The sequence below is a fragment of the Gavialis gangeticus genome, unplaced genomic scaffold, assembly GCF_001723915.1.
Source record: "Gavialis gangeticus isolate Ggan-Ray unplaced genomic scaffold, GavGan_comp1, whole genome shotgun sequence".
Taxonomy (NCBI): domain Eukaryota; kingdom Metazoa; phylum Chordata; order Crocodylia; family Gavialidae; genus Gavialis; species Gavialis gangeticus.
Genome location: NW_017729025.1, coordinates 77,786,766 through 77,807,218, shown reverse-complemented (window position 1 = coordinate 77,807,218; position 20,453 = coordinate 77,786,766). Strand labels below are relative to the sequence as shown.

Below are 20,453 nucleotides of genomic sequence, written 5' to 3'. Positions count from 1 at the left end.
GGAAGTCTCCAGCTCATCTCCAAAGTCTGTAGCCTCCTGCTAGACTCCAGACCCCTGCTCATTCTCCTACTTGTCTCCAGCCTCCAGAGCCTGGAGATGAGCAAAGGAACAAGCAGGAGGCTGGAGACGAGCCCCTGAAGACAAGCTGGAGACATTCCCCTGCTGTCTCCAGCCTCCTGCCTTTTCCCCTGCTTATCTCCAGCCTCCCGAGGCGGCGAGCAGGGGCCTGGCAAGCACCTGCAGATGCCGCGGTTGGCAGTGGGAGCGGAACTGGCAAGCACGCACAGACACTGCCAGCAGCATCAGTGGTGGGGACAGCACTGTCAGGAGGGGCACATACCCCTGCCTACCAGTTGCCTATGCCTGGAAACAGCACCCTGAAGCAACACTGAGAAAAATTTGGTCCTTCCTGAATTGCATCTGGACGCTTCATGGAAAATGTGGACACCTACTCTATAAATGGAGAATCAAAGAGAGTCCGGGTTGCAATTATGGTGCGATTTTTCCGACTGTGCAACACATTGTGAATGATTGCCCAATTAGATCATTTAATGGCGATCTAAAATTAATCCATACAGCTACCCCTGGAGCAGTAGAATGATGATCAAATTTAGATATTAATGCATGAATGTCGTAATCCTAAAATGTCATATGAAAGAAGAATGAAGGGTGATAAGAGGAAACCAGTTGGAGCAGTGCTCTGGTATGCTTCTTTCTAAACCTTGAACCAGCATAGCTGTGCTAGCCCCTTGGCTAATTAGCACTGTGGTGTAAAGTGGCTAATTAGACCACCCATGACTGCACTGATGTGTTTCTGATTTAGGAAACAGCCTGCCCTGAGCCCTGCTCTGTATTTGAGGGCATAGCTATAAGTTTTGCTGTGTAGACATGGCCATGGAGATACTATTATAAAAAAAAATCTGGTTGCATCAACATTATCCATCATCTGTAGTGAGTGTGTGCTTAGAATGTGTTTTGTTCTAATTAAACAGATGCCAGGCTGTTTACTTTACATATGGTAAATAATTTACTTAGGGTAGTTTGTTCTAAAAATGTCAAAGTGACATTGCCAGCCCATTCTGCACACAATTGTTTTTCAATGTTTTCTTCTTAAAAAGAACAAGGAAGCCGTTAATCCAAAAACCTGCCACATTTGTAGTTAAAATAAGCCTTGCATTATAAAGTTTTTGTGTAGCAATGTAGTAGACTGGTAACAAAGACAGTTTTATGGAAACAGTGTCCAAAAACAGTAGATAATCTTTGTTCCACTTGCATTTCGTTGATCCTAAAATAAATGTTTTTAACAGCTATGGGAAGATGAATACTAAAAGGGCAGTTGTTTAAGTATCAGAAATAGAGAGGGTTACTCCCAGTGCCAGCAAACTGATCTTTTCTAAAGTGCTTGTGCTTCCTCAGACAGTGATGATTCACCTTCTGTGGAGCACTTTTCAGCTGTTAGAGGGGGAAAAGCTTTGTGGACATTCGGACAAACCTACTGTTAGCACAGCAGTTATTTCCTATTGTAGTTCTTTCATGCGTTGCGGGGGAGCCATCTCAAACCTACCTTCCTGGAAATATTGCCTCCAAGTCTGGTTACTCGTTTTCATACTACCTGAATGATTCCACTACTTGTTTATCCTCTTAAGTATTGCTTAAACAAAGCTATTCCATGCACATACAATGTTCAGTCTATATATTTGCAGTTCCTCCTAATGGTGTGAGGAAAATTATTTGTAGATGTGTGGATATTTTGCTTGCTTGCATTGTCTTCATCTGTGGAAATTTGTAACGTAACACACTGAAGTTGTTTGTTTCACTTTCTTTACCCAAGTTTTCTGTCTGTTTTGATTATATTTCAGTTATCTGCTCTGTATGTTGACTGCCAGTCTTTAGTCCAAGCTCTTCAGGAACTGCCTCTACATCTCAGGCTGAATGTGGCTGCTGAACTTGTGCAGGTAATGCCCTGCTGTGCAAAAAATTATGGAACAATTTAAATAGTGCAATACATAGGCAATGAGAATGATCTGGGCTAGAAATAGGATTTTAAACCTGAGTGACCACCTGGCCTTTAAATGCAATTGGTGGGTGTTGTATTAAACAAACATACTGCATAAAATTCAGAGGTTTGCAGGTCTGTGAAGTAGAGATACTTGCATCAGCACTTTTTATGCTCCACTGGGACCTTTTGAAATAAACAGAGCATTTCCATGTGCAGTGGATTAAATTGGAAGCCAAGCTCCTCAATGTTTGGCATGCAGTAACTGCACCATTTCATTTTTTCTTTCTCTGCAACTCCCTGAAGGTTGGAAAACTGAAGTTAGAAGCTCTTAACAAATTAAGCCAAGCTGATACATAGTTACCTTTATTTTAGTTTACTGACCTGTATATATGCAGGACGCAGCATTCATGCTTATGTCATGAAACAGATTTGGGTCTGTGTCAAAATGTGAGCCATCAATCAGATAACTGAAGAAAAAGTTGTTTCTATTCGGGATATAGAAAATTAGGTAACAGCATGTCAGGTAAGTGCTGTCTTTGGGCAATGGAAAAGAAAATATCATTCAGATAGAGAGAAGAGTACTAATGAGACTCTTGAGTTACAAACAGCTGTCAGTTAAGATTACAGTCAGATTGCAGTTGATCAACAGCTGAAGAAAAAACGATAAAAAAAAAAAAATCAGTCTGTCCTGGAACGGAAAAAATGCATGCATGAAAGTAAGAGCGTCTTTGCTTTCCAGTGCAGTTGCTTGAAGTGAATCAGCTAAGGACATAACTAATTTGTTTCTTAGTTGAGCTGAAAGGGACATCTGCAGATGTAGAGTTTATAAGGAAATCTACGCTATGCAGTTCTTTTTTTCCGCATTTTGCAAGCAAAATACCATGCCTAGAGCTTGCTGCTTGCTTTTCCCATTCTTAATTATTCCAAGGGGCTGATTTTATTAGTTTACTGTATTTTTCTTGTTTTATCAAGCAAACAAACAAACAAAAAAGACTACTGTAATTAGGCCCAGGGCAGGAATTCCTACTCTGTGTGTGTGTGCGCACACGCGTGCACTCCTGGGTTCTGTGTACCTCAAGTATGCTGAGCTTCTGTGTGTAGGCTACTTCTTAAATTGGAAGCAGCAAAACCTTGTCTGCATGGATGTACAGATTAAATTGGTGAGAGCTAATTGGCATTGTCACTCAGCATCAGCAAGTAGCTTATGCCAAGCGCTGCGTGGAGATGGCAACATTGCTTCTGGTGTAGGATGCAGCCCACCTGGAGCAGCGCAGTGTGCTTGAGGACACCACTACTAGGAACACTGAGTTTACTGCATCAACTGATTCAGAGTATGCTAGGATATACATTTTTCTAGCTTTCTCTTGCCCCTGGGCAAATCATGTTGGTCCACTTGCACTCTGCTAGCAGTTTGATAATTGCCAAGAAACCCAGATGGAGCATAAAAACTGCATTTAATGGCTGAGAACTGGTATTCCTTGGTTCACTATATGAAAGTATTTTTGTAAATTTTATATTTAATGTTGTTGTTACAGCTTGAAAAATGAAATATCTAAACTCTTCCAAACCCAGATTACATGCCAGAGGTCACATGAAAGAATGACAGACTCAGTGGTTGGTATTTTGATGGGAAAGCCTAAAATGGGAAATGGATACTAGGCTAAATTCTGCCCTTGGTCATACACAAGCAATTCCTCTAATTTGAGGCTGATTTCAGTGAGTGAATGTGGGTAGCTCTGCAGGCAGTAATTTGCTTCTTTGTTTCAAGTTGCTGTTTGCTGTATTCAGCACATAGCCTTGTGATTCATTTTAGAATACTGTACGGTCACATCTGTGTATATCTGTAACTGTACAAATGCTTTCAATTTAATTTTTGTACTAGGTTTACTTTCTTGTCGTTTTAAAATCTGTTCCATTGAATTTAATTCTGCCTTAAGTGACTGTGTGTGGGAGTCTGAATTACTGTGCTCTTTTTAATTTGAACTGTAACAATTGAGTTCACCGTTATAAAGACCCAAGTCTTTTCTTGTACTCTTTAGGCATCAACACCTGTAGAACTGCCTCAGATGAAATCTAAAAGTATCGAAATAAGCAAAAGCAGTGCGACTCGCTTACGACAACCTTTGGTTCAAAGTGGAATAATGCCAGTCTCTGACCCTATCAGTGATTCTGTTACCTGTTCTCAAAGTAGAGATGGACTTGGTGGAACTCCTTTTCTACCCGTTCAGAGAGGCTCTTCTGTACCAAAGCAAGAGGTGGATCATTTGGATGAAGAGCTAGATTTACTACTAAATTTAGATGCTCCTGTTAATTCAGAAAACAGCTCTGTGTCAGGTGCATTATCCTATGACATGACTGATGGGGCAGATTTGAAAACCAATCACAAAGCAGCTGGTGAGTTTTATATTTTTTATTCCTATGTTGTCTGTATTCTTCTTTTTTTCTTCTTTAGTTAAACTCCTGGGAAGTACCTCAGCAATGCTGCTGTAATCATCTCTATGCCCCTGACAATCTATGGCATTGATCTGGTGTGTACTAACCCATTTGTTCTTTCATTTTTAATCTTCCCATGAGATGACCCTTCAAAGAAGCAGTCCTTTTATTTGGTACACTTAAATTCTGAAACTTGCTGCATATACCAATATGGTTAAACCTTATTGGTATAAACACAAGTTTAATTTGGTTTTCAGATACAGCTACATGAGTACATACCAACTTCTTTGTGACATAGTGGTATATAATTCTATTCGGCATTTTGACTTTGCCTTCTGTAACATCCCTCACTCATAACATGGTTTATGTGCTACTTACAAAGTGTATTCCCTATAATTTGTGCATTTTTTTACTTGTGAAAATTAATCTATGTAGAATAGAGATCATTTCTTAGGTGGATGAAAGCACAAAATATTTGATGATCTAACTTCTTTGTTTCCCCAGTAATAACTGATGGTGGGTATGGATACCTGATGCAATTATTACAGAGTAATTTTACTGTGGAGTACAGGGTAATTTACTCTGTAGAAAGGGTCAGGCACATGGCCAGCTCTCCTAATATGGTTACCCAAAGTAGGTGATATTAAAGCATCTAGGAACATGAATATTAAATCACCTTGCTCCCAGGGTTGGTAAACACACAAAGTATATCTTGGTGTAACTTTTGGGGGCAAATTTTTACTTTGGACTTCCTCAGAGGTACCCATACACCACCAGAGAGCATCATTTCCTTTACAGTAAACACTAGGTGCTCTTTATATACTCCACTTTTCTTTTGGAGTGAGCATGTTATTACTGGTGTGACACAAAACTTAGCCTGTTGGACTTCTGTGCTCTCTCATGGCGATTGCTTCTGCTATAGCAGATACAGCCTAGAGCTCCATGCACGTATCTTGATAGATAAGTATTTGGGGATTTTAATAAGGCATACTAAAAAAAATGCCTTGTTTTTAATTCTTTAAGACCCTGAAGGGATAGACCAGTGTGACTACTCGTAATCTTTTTCTTTTTTTCACAAAGTGGTGCACCTCCCTCTCTCTCTTGTGTAGAAGAGCTTGTATTCAACCGCTGGCCTTCATTCACAGACCTGTTTCTGGGCTTTGTGCCAGCCACCTGCTATGCTGCCATGTTGCAAATATATTAAGACCCCTGTGTAAATGAAAAAGCAGGACCATGACATCTTTGAGATGCAGCTCACAGCAAGATGACAAGAGGTTCAGTTATGAGCTTCATGGAAGAAGGGGCAGTTTCTTTAAAATTAACCTGCTTCACAGCGACTACAGACTCCTCCTCCTTCTTGCTGTTAGCTCCCTAGCAGGGCTGTGCAAAGCTTCAGTGCCTAATTTGATTCGGCAGAGAATTGGCTCAATTCAGTGGCCAAATCTCCAAATTGAATCAGAGGACCCTTTAATAATCTCTCCGAATCGAATCGGAACCCTCCAAATTGATTCAGAGAGATTCAGAAAGATTCAGCAATTCGGACATAGACATACAGCTGGTGAACGCTGCAATGGTGAGGTGGATGGAGCATCCCACAGCAGCACGGGGGGGTGCCATATGTTTGGCAGCGAACCTGGAAGTGGACCAGAAGTACTTCCAATCCACTTCCAGGTCTGCCGGGGAGCATACAGGGGAGTACCCCTCCGGCTCGGTGATCAGCCACAGGGGGACCTTGGATGTCTCCCCCCAGATCTCCCCAGCGGACCTGGAAGTGGATCGGAAGTGCTTCTGGTCTGCTGAGCATGCTGGGGAGCCCCCCACCCCCGAGCTCCTGTGGGACGCCCCAGCATTCACCAGCCACCTGGTACCTTGAGGCATGTAGAAAAAACATTTAAAGCTGTATCTGTGTCTGAATCACTGATTCTCCAGATCAGCATTGAATCTTCAGATTTGTCTGAATCGAATTGGGGACAGTCATCCAAATCAACTAATAGAATCACTGTCCCTGATTCGGGCCGAATCCAAATCTGAATCAAATAGGGCCCATTTCGCACCTCCCTACCCCCTAGTACTCTTACTAAAGTCCATTACTGTGGATTTCTTAGGCTATTGACTTATGTAGAATGGAACACCATCAGATATAGAGTGGAGGTAACCTGGAGGACCAAGAGATCCTGTTAGTTGCTAGATACTCCTACTTTTCTGATTATCTGAGTTGGAAAATGTTCTGTCAACAGTATGGTCCTCAGCAGTAGCTACCAAGTTGCAACACAATCACAGTGATGGTAGCTGCTATAATACATTATGTTTTTTAGAAAAAATCACCATGCAGAAAACTGGTATAAATAATTGATGAAAGGTTTTCACCCTGAAGTGTTGTTACACTGAAGAGTTTAATGGCATTTTCCTTACAAAGGACAGCTTGTAGGGTGTCAGTGAAGAACTTCTCTGATGTGTTGGTAAAATTCGACTGTCATCAGCAAGTTCATTTTGAGCATTAAGAAAGGAGTGGAGTTCTTCCTCTGCAAAACAAAGCTATGCTTCTTAGTTACCACAATCTAAATAAAAAGGACGGACTAGGGAATCAACTATCAATGGAGGACTTAAATTCAGTTTTTAGTAGCAGTATCATCCCCAGTTTCTTCCTGGTGATATGTCTGAGGATGAATTAAGGGGGCTCATTTTTGGTTATTGGTTTTAAACTTTTCTTTTACTTTTTCTCAAGAATATAGAAGATGGATACATTTTTGGCTCCTTTTATTTCTGAATCCCTTTTCATTCCTAATGGAAAGTAGTGGTCTTGGACAAATTTTGGCTCTTAATTTATTCACGTTAACTTCAGATTCACATATACAGTGATATTTGTGTGACTGTTGACTACTTTTAAAATGCATGCAGCAGGCAGGATCTTGAATAATGATGAGGTTGTGGCATTTATAAGATAGGAATGAGTTTGGTGAAGTAATGTTTACCTGTTCATTTTCATGCTTTTCTCCATTTGTGAAACTTTATTGGTATTTTCTAACAATTTTCCTTTTATAATGCCATCATATATTGTGAAAATTTCCAAGGTTAGAGTTAGTTGTTCATGAGAGATTCACTGTAAGCCAGTGATTCTCAACTACGGTGCCAGGCCCTTTGAAGGGTGGTGCAGGAAGAGTGAGATAGTAAGGATGGGCTCAGGCATTCCCTGTCTGGTTGCTTCCCTAGCACTACTGGCAAGGCTGTAATCCCTATAGTAGTTTTTGAAATAGGATGCCATTCAGTTTACAAAAGTTATGGAGGGGTGCCTCGACTCTAAAAAGGTTGAGAACCACCACTGTAAACCAGAGACATGAATCTTAACCTGGCAGTGAAAATGATCCTGAAATGTTCCATATCTGATTTCTTGAACAGAGCTTGCATTCTTAAGGCGGTAGGGCAGGGTGGCACCTTAGAAACTAACTGGTGCAGAGAGAGGTAACTATTCATAGGTAACAACCTACTTCATTAGAAGCTAGAGACATGTGCTATGCTTTTAGTAGAAAACAAACACAAACATGGAGTCACTGTGAAGCCACCCAAAAGCCCCTGCCACATGTTACATATATGGTGCAATTACCTGGTTTAGACCAGCCACATCTACAAAGCAATTATCACACCATGAAAAGGTCTATATCCAGCTATAAAGAGCCAACCAGCTATAAAGTCAGTGCTTGAAAATGTGTAACAGCTAGATTGATGGTTCCTGTCCAGCTTTAATTTGAACGTCGCAGAGTCCAAATAATCATGACAAGAGCTCTGCTGTCATGTTCCCCTGCTGTTCTTTTACATATGAGAAAATTCTGCTTTTGGTAGAATTTGAGGATGGCTCTTGAAGGGGGAATCCATTAGGAATCCAATGGCCTGGAGAACTGGCCCTACCTCCTAGGAGCTGTAAACTCTTCCTGTGTGATCATCCTAAAACAATCCAGCAGATTAGTCAAGCGACAACCCCTAGAAACTTGCCATTTATTCACTTGCCTGCTTTTTGTGGTTTTTTTCCAGTTAGAGTTGTACCATATTTAAATACCATCTTCTCTTTTTAATCTGCTGTGCTTTGTAAAAATAGTATTTTGTGTTAGATTGTGTAAACTTTTTGAGACATTACTATGTGAAGAGGATGGGGACAGATTTTTGCATAGAATTGTTTTTTGTATTTCACTTTTGTTCTTTTTATTTTCCCAGTCCCTCTAAAACTGGATGCAACTGAACAAAAAAGTCCAGCACCAGAAAATACATCTAAAACCATTACTGAGGAAGAGCTTGAAGACTGGTTGGACAGTATGATTTCTTAAGGAATAATAACTTCCTGATGCCTACATTTTGTCTTGCAATTAATTAAAAAATAAATGAATGTGGCAGAAGTTAAGTACATAAATTAGTTTACAAAAATTCAATTAATTGTTTCATTTCAAATGTTAACAATGCTGCTTGCCTAATTTTATTTCAGCCAATATTTAAAACATCAAATTATAGATGAACGTTATCATCTAAGCTAAAATGATTAACCTTAGCATTTACGGTTCATTAAAGGAGGCTCAGGTAATTAATTAAATCCCAGGTTTTTTTTGTATGTTTTCAAAAACCTGTGCTGTAAGTTTAGGCTGCAAAATATGCAAAGAGCAGACTGATTGCTTAAGCTTGTACTTGCTATCTGTAGTTCACAAAATAAAAGCAATGTTGGTAAATGCAGCTGTGTTTTTAATTATGCATTCTGTGATGTACATTCCTTATATTGGGTACTCAGCAAAAATCAAGACACTTACTTGGTTTGTAGTATTTTATTGCAGTGGGCACTTTATTCGAAGAAAAATAAATGCATAAAGGTAGCAGCTTCTACTTACAGATGATCATAAAGCATTTTTTTATTTTGGCCTAAGATTTAAATGTAAAGAATGTGTAGTACAGTATACTTCTTTTAACAGCAGCATCTAATAAGCTGTTACTGAAAGAATAACCTTCAAGTGCAGTTTTATACAGTAAGACAGAAAAGCAACACAGTTAATAGAACTGTCAATCTAAAACACTAACATAAAAATCTTGCATAGCTATGGCTACAGAGGTTTTTAAGGCACTTAATCGATATTTCAGGGTCGATAAAGTGTTTGAAAATGTTCTTTATTTTAACTGCTTAAAGCTTTTCAAGCTGTTTTGTTTTATACATTCACTAGCAAATACCATGGAAAACATTAGATTGCAGTTAAAATATATTTTTTTCACAATCTGAGGCATGTCACCTGACATTCAAGTTCTTAAGTTTTAGATGTTGTGCATGTAAGAAATGATGTATCTTTTAGCCCTTTCAACTCTTCTACCAAACATTGGGTAAGGAGTGGGAGTACAAACAATTTAAAATCATTTCAGTCCTTGTTGGGATTGGAAAGATTAGAGTAACAGAGTCTTCAGTGTAGATTTCTCTCTCTTCTGTGTTTCTTATGTGCTAGGCACAAAAAGCCTATCTAGATAGTGTCAAGCTTTTATGTAGGTTTTTAAACAAAAAGTTCATGGTAAAGAGAGATTAAGCAAATGTGACCTTTGAATTTACACCATAAAAATAAGAGTTTTTTCATGTTGACTTGATCTTACAGTTCAATAATGTAGCCTTTTCTCTGATGATAATCTTATCCAAGCTGATCCTCATATTGTTTACGAAAGCAGTCTCCAGCTGGGAAGAAATCCCAGCATCTTTCTTGGTACATCTTCCACACGAACGACTCCTGAAACAGAGAAACTTTCTCTTTCATTTTATGCAATTCAAAATATTATAGTAACCAGTAATTATCTTTATTTAGGCTCCTTATTCCCATTGATATCATCTTGAGATTAGATTGGTCATTTTTTGACATCTGAATTAGATTTCAAGTCTTTACTGTGCTGTTTTCTGTGCCTAAATCCTTGAAAGTTGGAAATGTTCTTTGAGGTAAAATAACTGAATTACTGTTCTGTCATACTGAAGGAAATACATTGTAAGCCCGGTCAAAGAACATTTGCATCAACATGTGTCCAGTGTTACCATTGCAAACTTGCAACACAGGGGTCACATCTACACAAGATGCGGACTGCACAGTTGTTACTGTGGAGTCTTTTAGTACTTGCAAACACAAGTACTAAATGACTGCGCAGTAACTCGAGTTACTGTGCAGTAGTGTCCCCAAGTAGCTTTTTGGTGATGCTGACTGCACAGTAGCTTGTTACTACTGCGCAGTAGCACTGCATCATGTTTCATGCCACACAGTGCTACTTAACGAGCTACTGCTCAGTCAGCGTCTCATGTAGACATGGCCAGGTATACTTAAACTGGTTTTCATTCAAAGGTAAGTTTCAGAATCAAACCAGTTTAAATGAAAGAACTGTTTCCTGATCTGCTTTTATACACTAAAACTTTAAAATTTTCAACCCACATAAAAGATTATCTATCTATCCTAATACAATAAAGAGATTAGTTGTTTTGTGCATCTGTCCGTAATGCTTTTTGCCACTGTACATGTGCCACCAAGAGGGCAGGCAGCAATTGGCCACATGGTCCCAAGTTTGAGCCACTGCCAGGGAAGTTTGTGGTAGTGGCGAACATGCCTGAGCAGCGGGGCTTCCCCATGCCTCCCTGCCTGAGGGTGAAAGTGGGGGGTCATGGTGGCAGTGCCCTCCCGCTGCCTATCCCCAACACCCCCAGAACAGCTGGCAGGGAGGGGAGCATGGCAGGGAGAGGGGAAGAGGGGGGGGTCATGATGGTGGCCATTGTTAGGGCCAGGCGGTGGGGAGGGAGGCAAAGGCGGGGGGGATCACGGTGGCGGCTGTTGTTGGGGCCAGGCTGCAGGGAAGGAAGGAAAGGAGGGAAGCGGGGAGGGGAGGGGGGTCACGGTGGCGGCACCTCCCCCCCTACTGCCTGGCCCCAACAACAGCTGGCAGGATGAGGGAGGGGAGGTAGAGGGAAGCCCTACTGCAAGGCAGAGGTGGGCAGGGGAGGAAGCCCCTGCACCCGAGGCTGGAAGAGGAGGTGGCGGCAGAGGGCGTCTTTACATATCCAGCCCCAAAGTGCAAGAGGGGGCCATGTAAACACTCCCTGAAATCTGTCATTCTTGATGGGCAGTTAGTTGGTAAAATTGTTTAAAAAAACTTGAAGACCGACACCATGTAGTATGAAATAGACATATAACTGTTTAGTAACTGCCCTTCAATATTGAGCTCAGCTATTTTATTACTGTTAAGGTTTCTTCTACTTTCAAACTCTTTTAAATTTTATTTTAGATGAAAGCATAATAATATACAACTTTAACTTTGGGTTTTAAGGTGAATTTAAAGTATTAGTGCTTCGTTATATGAACTTGGCAAAATTCCAATTTCCTTTGAAAGTAATGGCATAAGCATGTTATATACTCTCTGCTACCCCAGCCACTTACCTTAGCACTACAGCTGCTATATACCACAGACCAGGTGCTCAACTCTTGGCCCATGCAGCCACGTTGCCTGGTCCACAAGGCTCCCCAGGGTCCAAAAAATTGATGTGTGGGGAGCAGTGGCAGTGTTAACTGCTGCTTCTCTGCTTTCAAATGTCTGGACTTGTGGGGAGCCCTGCTATCCAGAGAACATGGCCCTGTGCACCAGATTGCAGTAGCGTCTTGCCAGTTTCCGGCATGTGGGGTAGGGCTCACATGGCCAGATCTGGACATGTTGGGTTGCACAAAGATTGACCCCACATGTTGACCCATGTGGGATCCAGCCCATGGACTGACCCCATGCCACCCATCTATCCCATGGGACCATAAGATCACCAGTGTTATAGACTGTAACCTGAATTCGGAATTATCTATCGGTGGCAGCTTCCCAGCACTAGTATCTCAGACTGCTGGGAGGAGATGGTTTATAATATGATAAAAACAAGATTAAATTACATACAGAACATATAAATGGATGTCCATTTTGTACTGTTTTGAAAAATCTGTTTCCAACTTACCTGACCAGTGTGCTCAGTTTCATCCTTGTTAATGAGATGCATTAAAAAGAACCTGGAACAATCATATGAAATATCCGTTAATGTGCAAATAGCGTAGCCCTTAATGTGAGCCATAGATGGAGTAGTGGATGAGAGCTGTGCATCTACTAAAGAAGTAGTGTTAAGTACTGAAGTATAAAGTTAGAAGCCTGTTTTTAGGTCAGATTCTGCTCTTTAAGTTTCCAAAACAGATGTTAGCTTCTATGATAGCGTTTAATACAGACACTGGTGTGAAATCCAAGTTGCCAGGTTTACAAAATAAATAGTGATATAATTTGCATTTACTTTGGAATTCTTTTCGCCGCAGTGTTAGTAAAAGGCGTAACTCAAGTGTTGCTCCTAACCTGGCTTCCACGCATATACACTTGGCCCATCAGTGGATGTAATTTGAAGCATAAGTGCTGCTTGGCTAAGTACCAAAAGTGCCCATGTGAATGCAAGTTAATTTATGGACCGTTGCACAGCTACAACATCACGCTTGTACTACGATAAAAGTTAAGTCATTGACCTTGAGGCTGTAGGGTAGAACAGCCGCAAAGACCTTGACTCAAGATCTGTATTTGATTTTTTCCCTGTACGTGACTATGCAGTTTCACATGGCCAGGTTTAGTTTCTCCCTGTCTTTTTCAAAGGAACCTAAGGGTAGGTAGCTTTAGGCTCCCAAATCCCATTGAATTAAGGCTCTGAAAATTATAGCCTGGATTTCTTTAAAAGTGTTAATGAATGAAAGTTTCCTTGTGATATAAAGATCATTAGAGGCTAAAAAAAAAAGGCAAGCTACAGTAGGAGAGAATGTGAGCATCCTTGTAGAAACTAGCATAATTAGTGACAAGAAAGAAAGGGAAGAGAAACAGCTTTTCTTTTTCAGCTCTTATCACAGTATCTCCTCTCAAGACTCAGTTTCACAGGAACCCTTGATGGATACAATAACAGTGCTCTGCTTTCTGCCGCTTAACCTGATGGTTTCAAATCTCTTGGAACAGCAATTTAAGACTCACTTACACATTTTAAATCCATGGCTTCCTGGAAGAATGCTGCACCAATCAGTCATTTCTGTGAGTAATTATGGTTTCTGCCACTGCCTATTCCAACTGGTTTTCAACATCAGACAATAACAGAAGGTTTCAGAAATAGGTTACTCAGTGCCTGGTATTTTGAATGCAGTTCTAGAAAAGATTTTACACTTTTAACAGCTAATGTATACAAATATAATCCCTTTCTACAGTCAAGATACCAGTGAGCTGATCAGAATCTCTTCAGATGACTTAGAAAGTTTTAGCTCTGCACACTACATCAAACAGTTCATTTGGCCTGCTCATTAGTCAGTCTGTGTTGGTTAATTGTGATGTACCACAAATCCCTTGGTGGCTATTCTGTTGGGGATTTTTGCACGTTTCACATATAGTTCAGAAACAAGCCATCACAGTTATGTCAAGCAGTTCATAGATAGGTAAAAGGGAAGTTATATGCTGTTTTGTGCTCTTTGTTTCTAAGCAAACATTCAGGCTAACTTTACTAAGGGGATATAAGCATCATAACACTGAGCATTGCAACACCTAACTTTTAAGAACCTAGTGGAACAACATCCAAGTTAGGTTCCCCACACCATGAAGTTAGGCTTCCTACATAAAGTAAGTTAGCCTAAAAATGGGATTCATAAAAAACAGAAGCATGTGGAGAGCTGCCTAAGGTTGGAAATAGGAAATGCTGAGGAGAGAGCTATATTTAAAATTCTGCCCCTCTCCAGGACTTAGGCACTTTACAGAGCAGAGTCCATTCAAGATTCACAACATGGAAACACCTCCTGGAATTAGGTATTCGGAATTTTTTTCTTACAAATATGACCAGAGAAGGCAGTGCCCTCCTCTCACCCAACTGTTACAATGCTCACCTAAATGGCTGGAGACCTAAATTCGAATCCCACACTCCTAGCAGTGCTCTAACCAGATAGCTACAGAGTATTCTGGAAGTGATGGGACAACATAGCTTCTCCTGTTGCATCTTGCCAGCTCTACTTAAACAGCACTGAGGTAGGGACCTAGAACTATGGAGTGTCCATTGGGTATCCTCTGTGAGTGCCTACCAGATCCAGCCCTAGAATCATGATAAATTGGGTCAAAGGATGGGATGACCATCTGATGTGTGAATCCCAACTGGAGTAGGTTGTGAGGTAAGATGGGACCCAGAAACGGAACTAATGTCAGAGGTACACATTTCTAACGTTAGTGGCAACTGTGGATCTAAATTTTGCTTTTGGGCATCTAAGAGTCTTCATACTTTACTTTTATGTTCATTTTTGGATTGCAAATACTAAGTATAAGACCAAGACTCCCAGGCATATAAGATAGGCATAGACTTAGTAATGCAGCATTTACAATGCGTACATCAGTATTCTAATTGTTGTACTTTAAGACACAAGGTTTTTAGAGGCAAACCTATCTTGGATATATTATAATTGTAATCATACAAAGAAATAATGCTAGTTTCAGCTTATCTCATCTCCATATTTATGCAGAGAAAAGAAAGATGATGATAAGTTACTCTGAAGATGGACTGAAAAAAAAATACCAGAGCTATATCTTAGGGAAATTAAGGAGAACAGCTGAACTGTTAAATTACAGCACAACTCACTTTGTGAGTGTTTTGTTAGAGCCACATTTTCCCAACTTAAGAGTTGCAGAAACTTTTCTCTGTCCACAAGCTACCAACATGAGTGTCTTCAATTACCACATCTGTTCTGTTAGTGCACTTTTGTGTCTATACAATCTATTTTGGGGGCAAGAAGGGTGGACAGAGAGCCCACATTTGCACTGCAACTTATTGGCTGCATAACAGTAGGCTACAAAATGTATGCAGTAGCTTCAGGAAAGTTGAAGAACCCATTTCTGAGCTTGCATGCAGAGAGTTGTGGTATTTCTTCTCTAAATGCCCTGCATTTCTGCTAATAAAGTGCATCTTATCTTCATGATGCCTGCTTATTGAAATTATGGTTATTTCCTTCTCCTTTCTTAGGGTTCTTGTTTTTGTTCTAAGCCTTCTCTACCAGTTGAGCTAAGTAATGCAAGTAAAAAGAAAAAAACCAAAACGGTTACCATATTTTCTCCCATACAACACGCACCTTCCTCCAAAAATCAGTCCCACAGAATTGGGTGAGTGTATTAAGCAAGAAAGCTGATTTAATGCCCAGAATAGAAGTACCCTGCCTTGATTCCTGCTTGACAAGGTACATCTACACAAGATGCTTTACTGTGTGTTAAATTAATTTAATGCACAGTAAAGCATCATTGTCTACATGTGCGCAGCAATTACTGCACAGTAGATTAGTCTAATGTGCCACTTTGTAGTAACTGTATATACAGGTACTAGAAATCGGCACATTAAACTAATGTGCTGAAGCAATTTGTTCCCCATCAACCTAGGCAGCAGGGGGCCACAGGGGACAGGTAAAGCTGTCCTGTCTCAGCAAGATGCTGCCTCCCAGCCATGTGGAGATTGGGACTGTCCCAATCTCCACATGGCTGAGAGGCAGTTGCCTGGCAGCTAGAACAGCTCTCCCTGTCCTGTGCATATTGGGACAGATCTGATAGGCTCAGGGGGTGGCAGGGAGGTGCTTGCTGAGTGGGGACAGCTCCCCCTCACCCTCTAGGGCTAGGCTCAGGGCCTGCTCCAATCTTTCCCCCCAGCTGGCAAGCAGCTGCCTGCCAAGCTGGAACAGCTTCCTGCACAGATCGGGGCTGCCCCTAGAGCCAGGGCAGCTAGGGGCTGGCATCTAAGAGAGCCTGGAGCTCCCCCCAGGATGTTGCAGGGGAGCAGAACAGAAGCAGCCTTGGACTGGGCTGCTCCTGTTGTATGCAGTTTGCTCCTGACACAGGTGCATGTGTAGACATGTGCCTGGAAGCGCTTGTCTGAATTTTCTGAAGAAAAAATTCAGGTGCAGTAATTGCATGTGTAAATGCTCCCACAGTGTAGCAGCTCTGGTCTTATTATTCAGGCAGCTGACAAAGTCAGTTGACTTTATGGCTCATTCTTCTCTACAGGTGTTAACACCCATCTCTCCTTCTTAATGATCTTGATATTGCACAAATCAAGTTAACCTTTCTTAGGACAATTTTGTTGTTTGCTTGCTGCCCCTGGTCTATCTCTTCTCATTTCACAGCCCTTTTAGTTCAAACTCTTTAACTTTTCATAATAATAGATCCATTCATGGAGACCAGTGTTCCACAGCAGCCAGAGATTGAGCTGGAGTTAAGTAGGAAAAGGAGGGTGAGGAAACTAAAGATAGGATCTGTCCCTGCTCTTTGCAGCTATAATGCTGGAAAAAATATTTTTCTTTTAATTCTGCTATTCAAAAACAAAATGCATATTATGTTCCAGGGAGTGTTGTATATGAGAAAATACCGTATCTGGTTTACAGTTGTTCACGCATCAGTGTTTGTTCCCACTGGTAGGAAATTTCTTGTTCTTCAAACCTGCTTCAACATGAGATTTGAGGTCTTTATATTGTACCCAGTTTTACCTTCCTTAAAATTTAGTTTTGTTAAAGGCTTTGTTGCTAGTCAAGAAACTCAAGTACTTATACCAGTGATGCATTATTTTTTGCACTGAGTGCTGCTGACTCCGAGTATCAAGAACGCTCAGGCTCCAGCCATCTCAGGTCTTTATGTGAAGGCATCATATGATTCATGTAATGAAGACCCTCAAACTATGGGACAAGTTTCACAGAAGGATATTAGCTGTGTACTTTCAAATCATTCAGAGATTTGTTTTTACACATTCAAACTGGAAAACTTTGGTCTCATTATTCAGTCACAATTTATGAGATGTGCTCACAGATTTAGCAGAAAGTCTGTATGATCATACTGTTTCTTGCAGAAAGAACCTCATGGAAAAAAACATTTACCAGCTGTTGCCAATGTAAGTCCATGCTTCAATATGATGCACAATACACTTGGCTTTTTCTAAGTTTAATGGGAGTCTTCATTTACCATCAACAGTTTAATAAGGAAGACTGTAACAGGCTGATGGTTATAAGTTCTGTGAGAGACAATTGCTGATTGAAATCGTGTGGCTGCTGAGTTATCTCTTTGTTAATAATGGTGGACTTGGAATTAAAGTTGAGCAATTACCTTATGACAGTTTATCAGGAAATATAAGTTAGTTCTTGCCAGATAATAATCTGGTTCTTGCCTTTAGCAGCCAGGAGCTACATTTACCATCACCTGAACAAACTGCAAAAATGCAAGTGAGGTCTGAATGCTAGTTCTGCAGCAGTGGAAAAAGCTTTCCATTTAAAAAGATTGTCTCCTCCTTGCCACACACACCCAACATACCATTCCCTATACTGCTAAAGAAACTGAAATTTGGATTTTGCTATGACCTGGAAATGGGTAAGCAATTTTTATGCCAAGTCTAGCACTCTAATGCAAGCTTGCATTCAGTAGACTGCCAGAATTACTGAAGCTAATGAGCATTTGCCAAACTGGAGATGTACGATTACTTGTCCTTAAGGGGAATTCTCTAAATGGCAGTGATTCTGGGGTGTCTGCTGCCGGGCAAGTGTTCAGAATGCTCCAGTGCAAAACAGACATTAGGGAACATCTGCATTTTAAATTCACATGCAACACCCAAATCCAGATGTATATAAGGAAACAGGCATGTCATGCTATGCAGTTCTTCTCTTTCTTTTGGTGATTCCCTCTTCCATTATGACCAGTGGAATTGTGTTTGTGTTTTTAATGGCTTTTAATATGTCGTCTAACTAATATCAAACTAAATGTGCTAGTGTCACTTGGTCATAAAACAGTAATAATACTAACCAATGGTTTGCATTACTTCCTTTGTGCTGTAGGTACTTGCTGATGAAGGCACTAGGCAGCACTCTCTCTGGAAGTTTGAGAAGATTTGCTTAAAACAGGGGAGCTCAACCTTTGGTCTGCAGGCTAGCCCACAAGCCCATGTCATTTAGCCTGTGAGTCTCCCCAGAGGTCCAGAAATTTGGCAGCAGGGGAGCAGCGGCAGCATTAATTCCAGCTACTCTTGCTGCCAAATTTCCTAACCTGTGAGGAGGCCCGTGGGCTGGATGACATGGCTCTGTGTGCTAGATTGGGTCAGCATGTGGTGTCAGGTTGGCAAATGGGGCTGGGCAGCACACTAGGTTGCACCCATGGACCAACTCCACGCACTGGGTCCAGCCCATAGACTAGCCCTGCACCATTCATGTGGCATGTGGTGTCAGAAGTTTGAGCAGTTGTCTACCTGCTCTCCCTCATTCCCCTGTCCTGATGGAATAAAGTGACACACTCCAGAATAATACTTTATTTCAAGAAGAACCACCATGGAGTGTTTCAAAGGGCTTATTATGCAAGGGCACCTTATCCTTAGAAAAGTTTCAAAGGTGATCTGAGATGTTTAAATTGTTACATGTTTCCACCCACTCCGTATAATTCTGTAACTATCATTAAAAGGTTTCTTCTTTGCTGCTTTACCAGCTATTCAACTGTACAACGGATTCAGCATGCCACAACTCAATAAATATTGTGAGAGAGTTTTCCTTGGCTGACTAGTAGTCCTGTTCTTGCCAGTGTCCTCTATAGTTCCTGTAATACTTGGACAATAAGAAAAGCCATTTTAAATGAACAAGGGGTCCCAAATATGTTTGGTGTTTTTAAAAGAAACATTTGAGGCATCTGTAAATTGTGTAGAACTCCAGAACAGAACTGTTCCAAAGATTTACCTAAAAAACTTGTCTGCCTATGTCCTTAGACCAACACAGCTACAACCAACACCCCCTGTTCCGAAGCATGCATTTGAGTCCTGAAATTACCTATTATTATGGGCTCCAGTTAAAATAAGCTTGTAATAAACTGTAACAAAATATACTCACAGATAATTTGCCAAGTTGTGCTCTTGTAAAGTATGTGTTTCAAAGCCATGAGGGGTTGCGTCAAAATAGTCATTGCCAATTCCACAAATGAAACATTTGGTCTAGAAATAAAAGATGTTAGCAAAATACATAAGTTAGATTAATCTAGTTTAATGTCAATAGTAACAATATAAAATACTGCAAAATATATCATCTTTGTTCATACCTCCATATCTTCTCTCACTTGCTCTTGCTGGTCTCTTAGCTCTCCAAAGGCATCAATAATCAGACCTGTTTTAAGTGAAAAGAAAACAATAGCTTGGTTTTTCATTATTAATATCCCAAGCAATGGAGTGGGAAAGAAGCAACTATTCCAAGGCTTCATCAAAAGGCCAGTATCCCAAATAGCATAAGCTCCATTTGCACTCTTTAGCATGCTGATGTCTGTAAGTAGAACAATCCATGTTATGAAACTGTCGCATTCCAAATGGCATTGGATCTAACATTTATTTGTGCTGCATTTGCAGTGGGAGTTTACCACTGAAATACAATCCTTCACTGGGAAGGCTTTTCTGGATCAACCACCTTGGTACCTTTAGCTTTTACAAAGATTAGCTATGCTTTTTTACCTCCCCTTCCCAAGATCTTGAGGAAGAGGGCTCTTGGCTGAAGAGAAGGAAATAATCAGAAGCTTTGTCGCCTTTATTCCCAAGGATAACATTTTGCACTCAAAGTAAAAGCTGTGGACCTTTTCTGGGAGATTTTCATTTGGGCTCATGCTCGTCACCTTTTTAAGGGCTGGGAATAAGTTATCTATTCAGTGCCAGAATGCCTTGAGCAGCATGGCATTTTTTTCCCTTAGCACCCAGGGAATGATTGGGTAGGACAGGCTGTAAAATTAGTGATTGGTAGGTGTTTAGTGTAAGTGATCACTTAATAGATCAGGGGCTGTCAACTGGGGGTACACATACTCCACAGGGGTACTTGGGAAGGCCCTAGAGGGTATGTGCAGGTGGGAGGGGATGGAGCTCCACCATCCACCACCCTGTGCCGTTGCCTCCCAAGAGGAGGGTCAGGGTGGGGTGAGGGCAGCAGTGCCCTTCTATGGGCCACACAGGTGCTGCTGAGCAAGTCAGATGTGGGGCAGT

At 40.9% G+C, this 20,453-nt stretch overlaps 2 protein-coding genes across 2 annotated transcripts in view; one reads left to right on the top strand and one right to left on the bottom strand.

Moving 5' to 3' along the window:
* Positions 1 to 9,141, top strand: part of AVEN (apoptosis and caspase activation inhibitor) — a 214,150-nt gene extending 205,009 nt beyond the window's left edge. The window contains exons 5-7 of the mRNA XM_019519925.1: positions 1,860 to 1,955; positions 4,039 to 4,393; positions 8,639 to 9,141. Coding sequence (XP_019375470.1) covers positions 1,860 to 1,955; positions 4,039 to 4,393; positions 8,639 to 8,748 — 561 coding nt within the window. The 3' untranslated portion in view covers positions 8,749 to 9,141. The remainder of the gene's footprint in view (positions 1 to 1,859; positions 1,956 to 4,038; positions 4,394 to 8,638) is intronic.
* Positions 9,142 to 9,555: 414 nt separating this feature from the next.
* RYR3 (ryanodine receptor 3) overlaps positions 9,556 to 20,453 on the bottom strand; it is a 666,405-nt gene continuing 655,507 nt past the window's right edge. Inside the window, exons 100-103 of the mRNA XM_019518966.1 lie at positions 19,532 to 19,596; positions 19,327 to 19,427; positions 12,405 to 12,456; positions 9,556 to 10,170 (exon numbers count right to left, since the gene is read on the bottom strand). Of these exons, the coding sequence (XP_019374511.1) occupies positions 10,075 to 10,170; positions 12,405 to 12,456; positions 19,327 to 19,427; positions 19,532 to 19,596 (314 nt within the window). The 3' untranslated portion in view covers positions 9,556 to 10,074. The remainder of the gene's footprint in view (positions 10,171 to 12,404; positions 12,457 to 19,326; positions 19,428 to 19,531; positions 19,597 to 20,453) is intronic.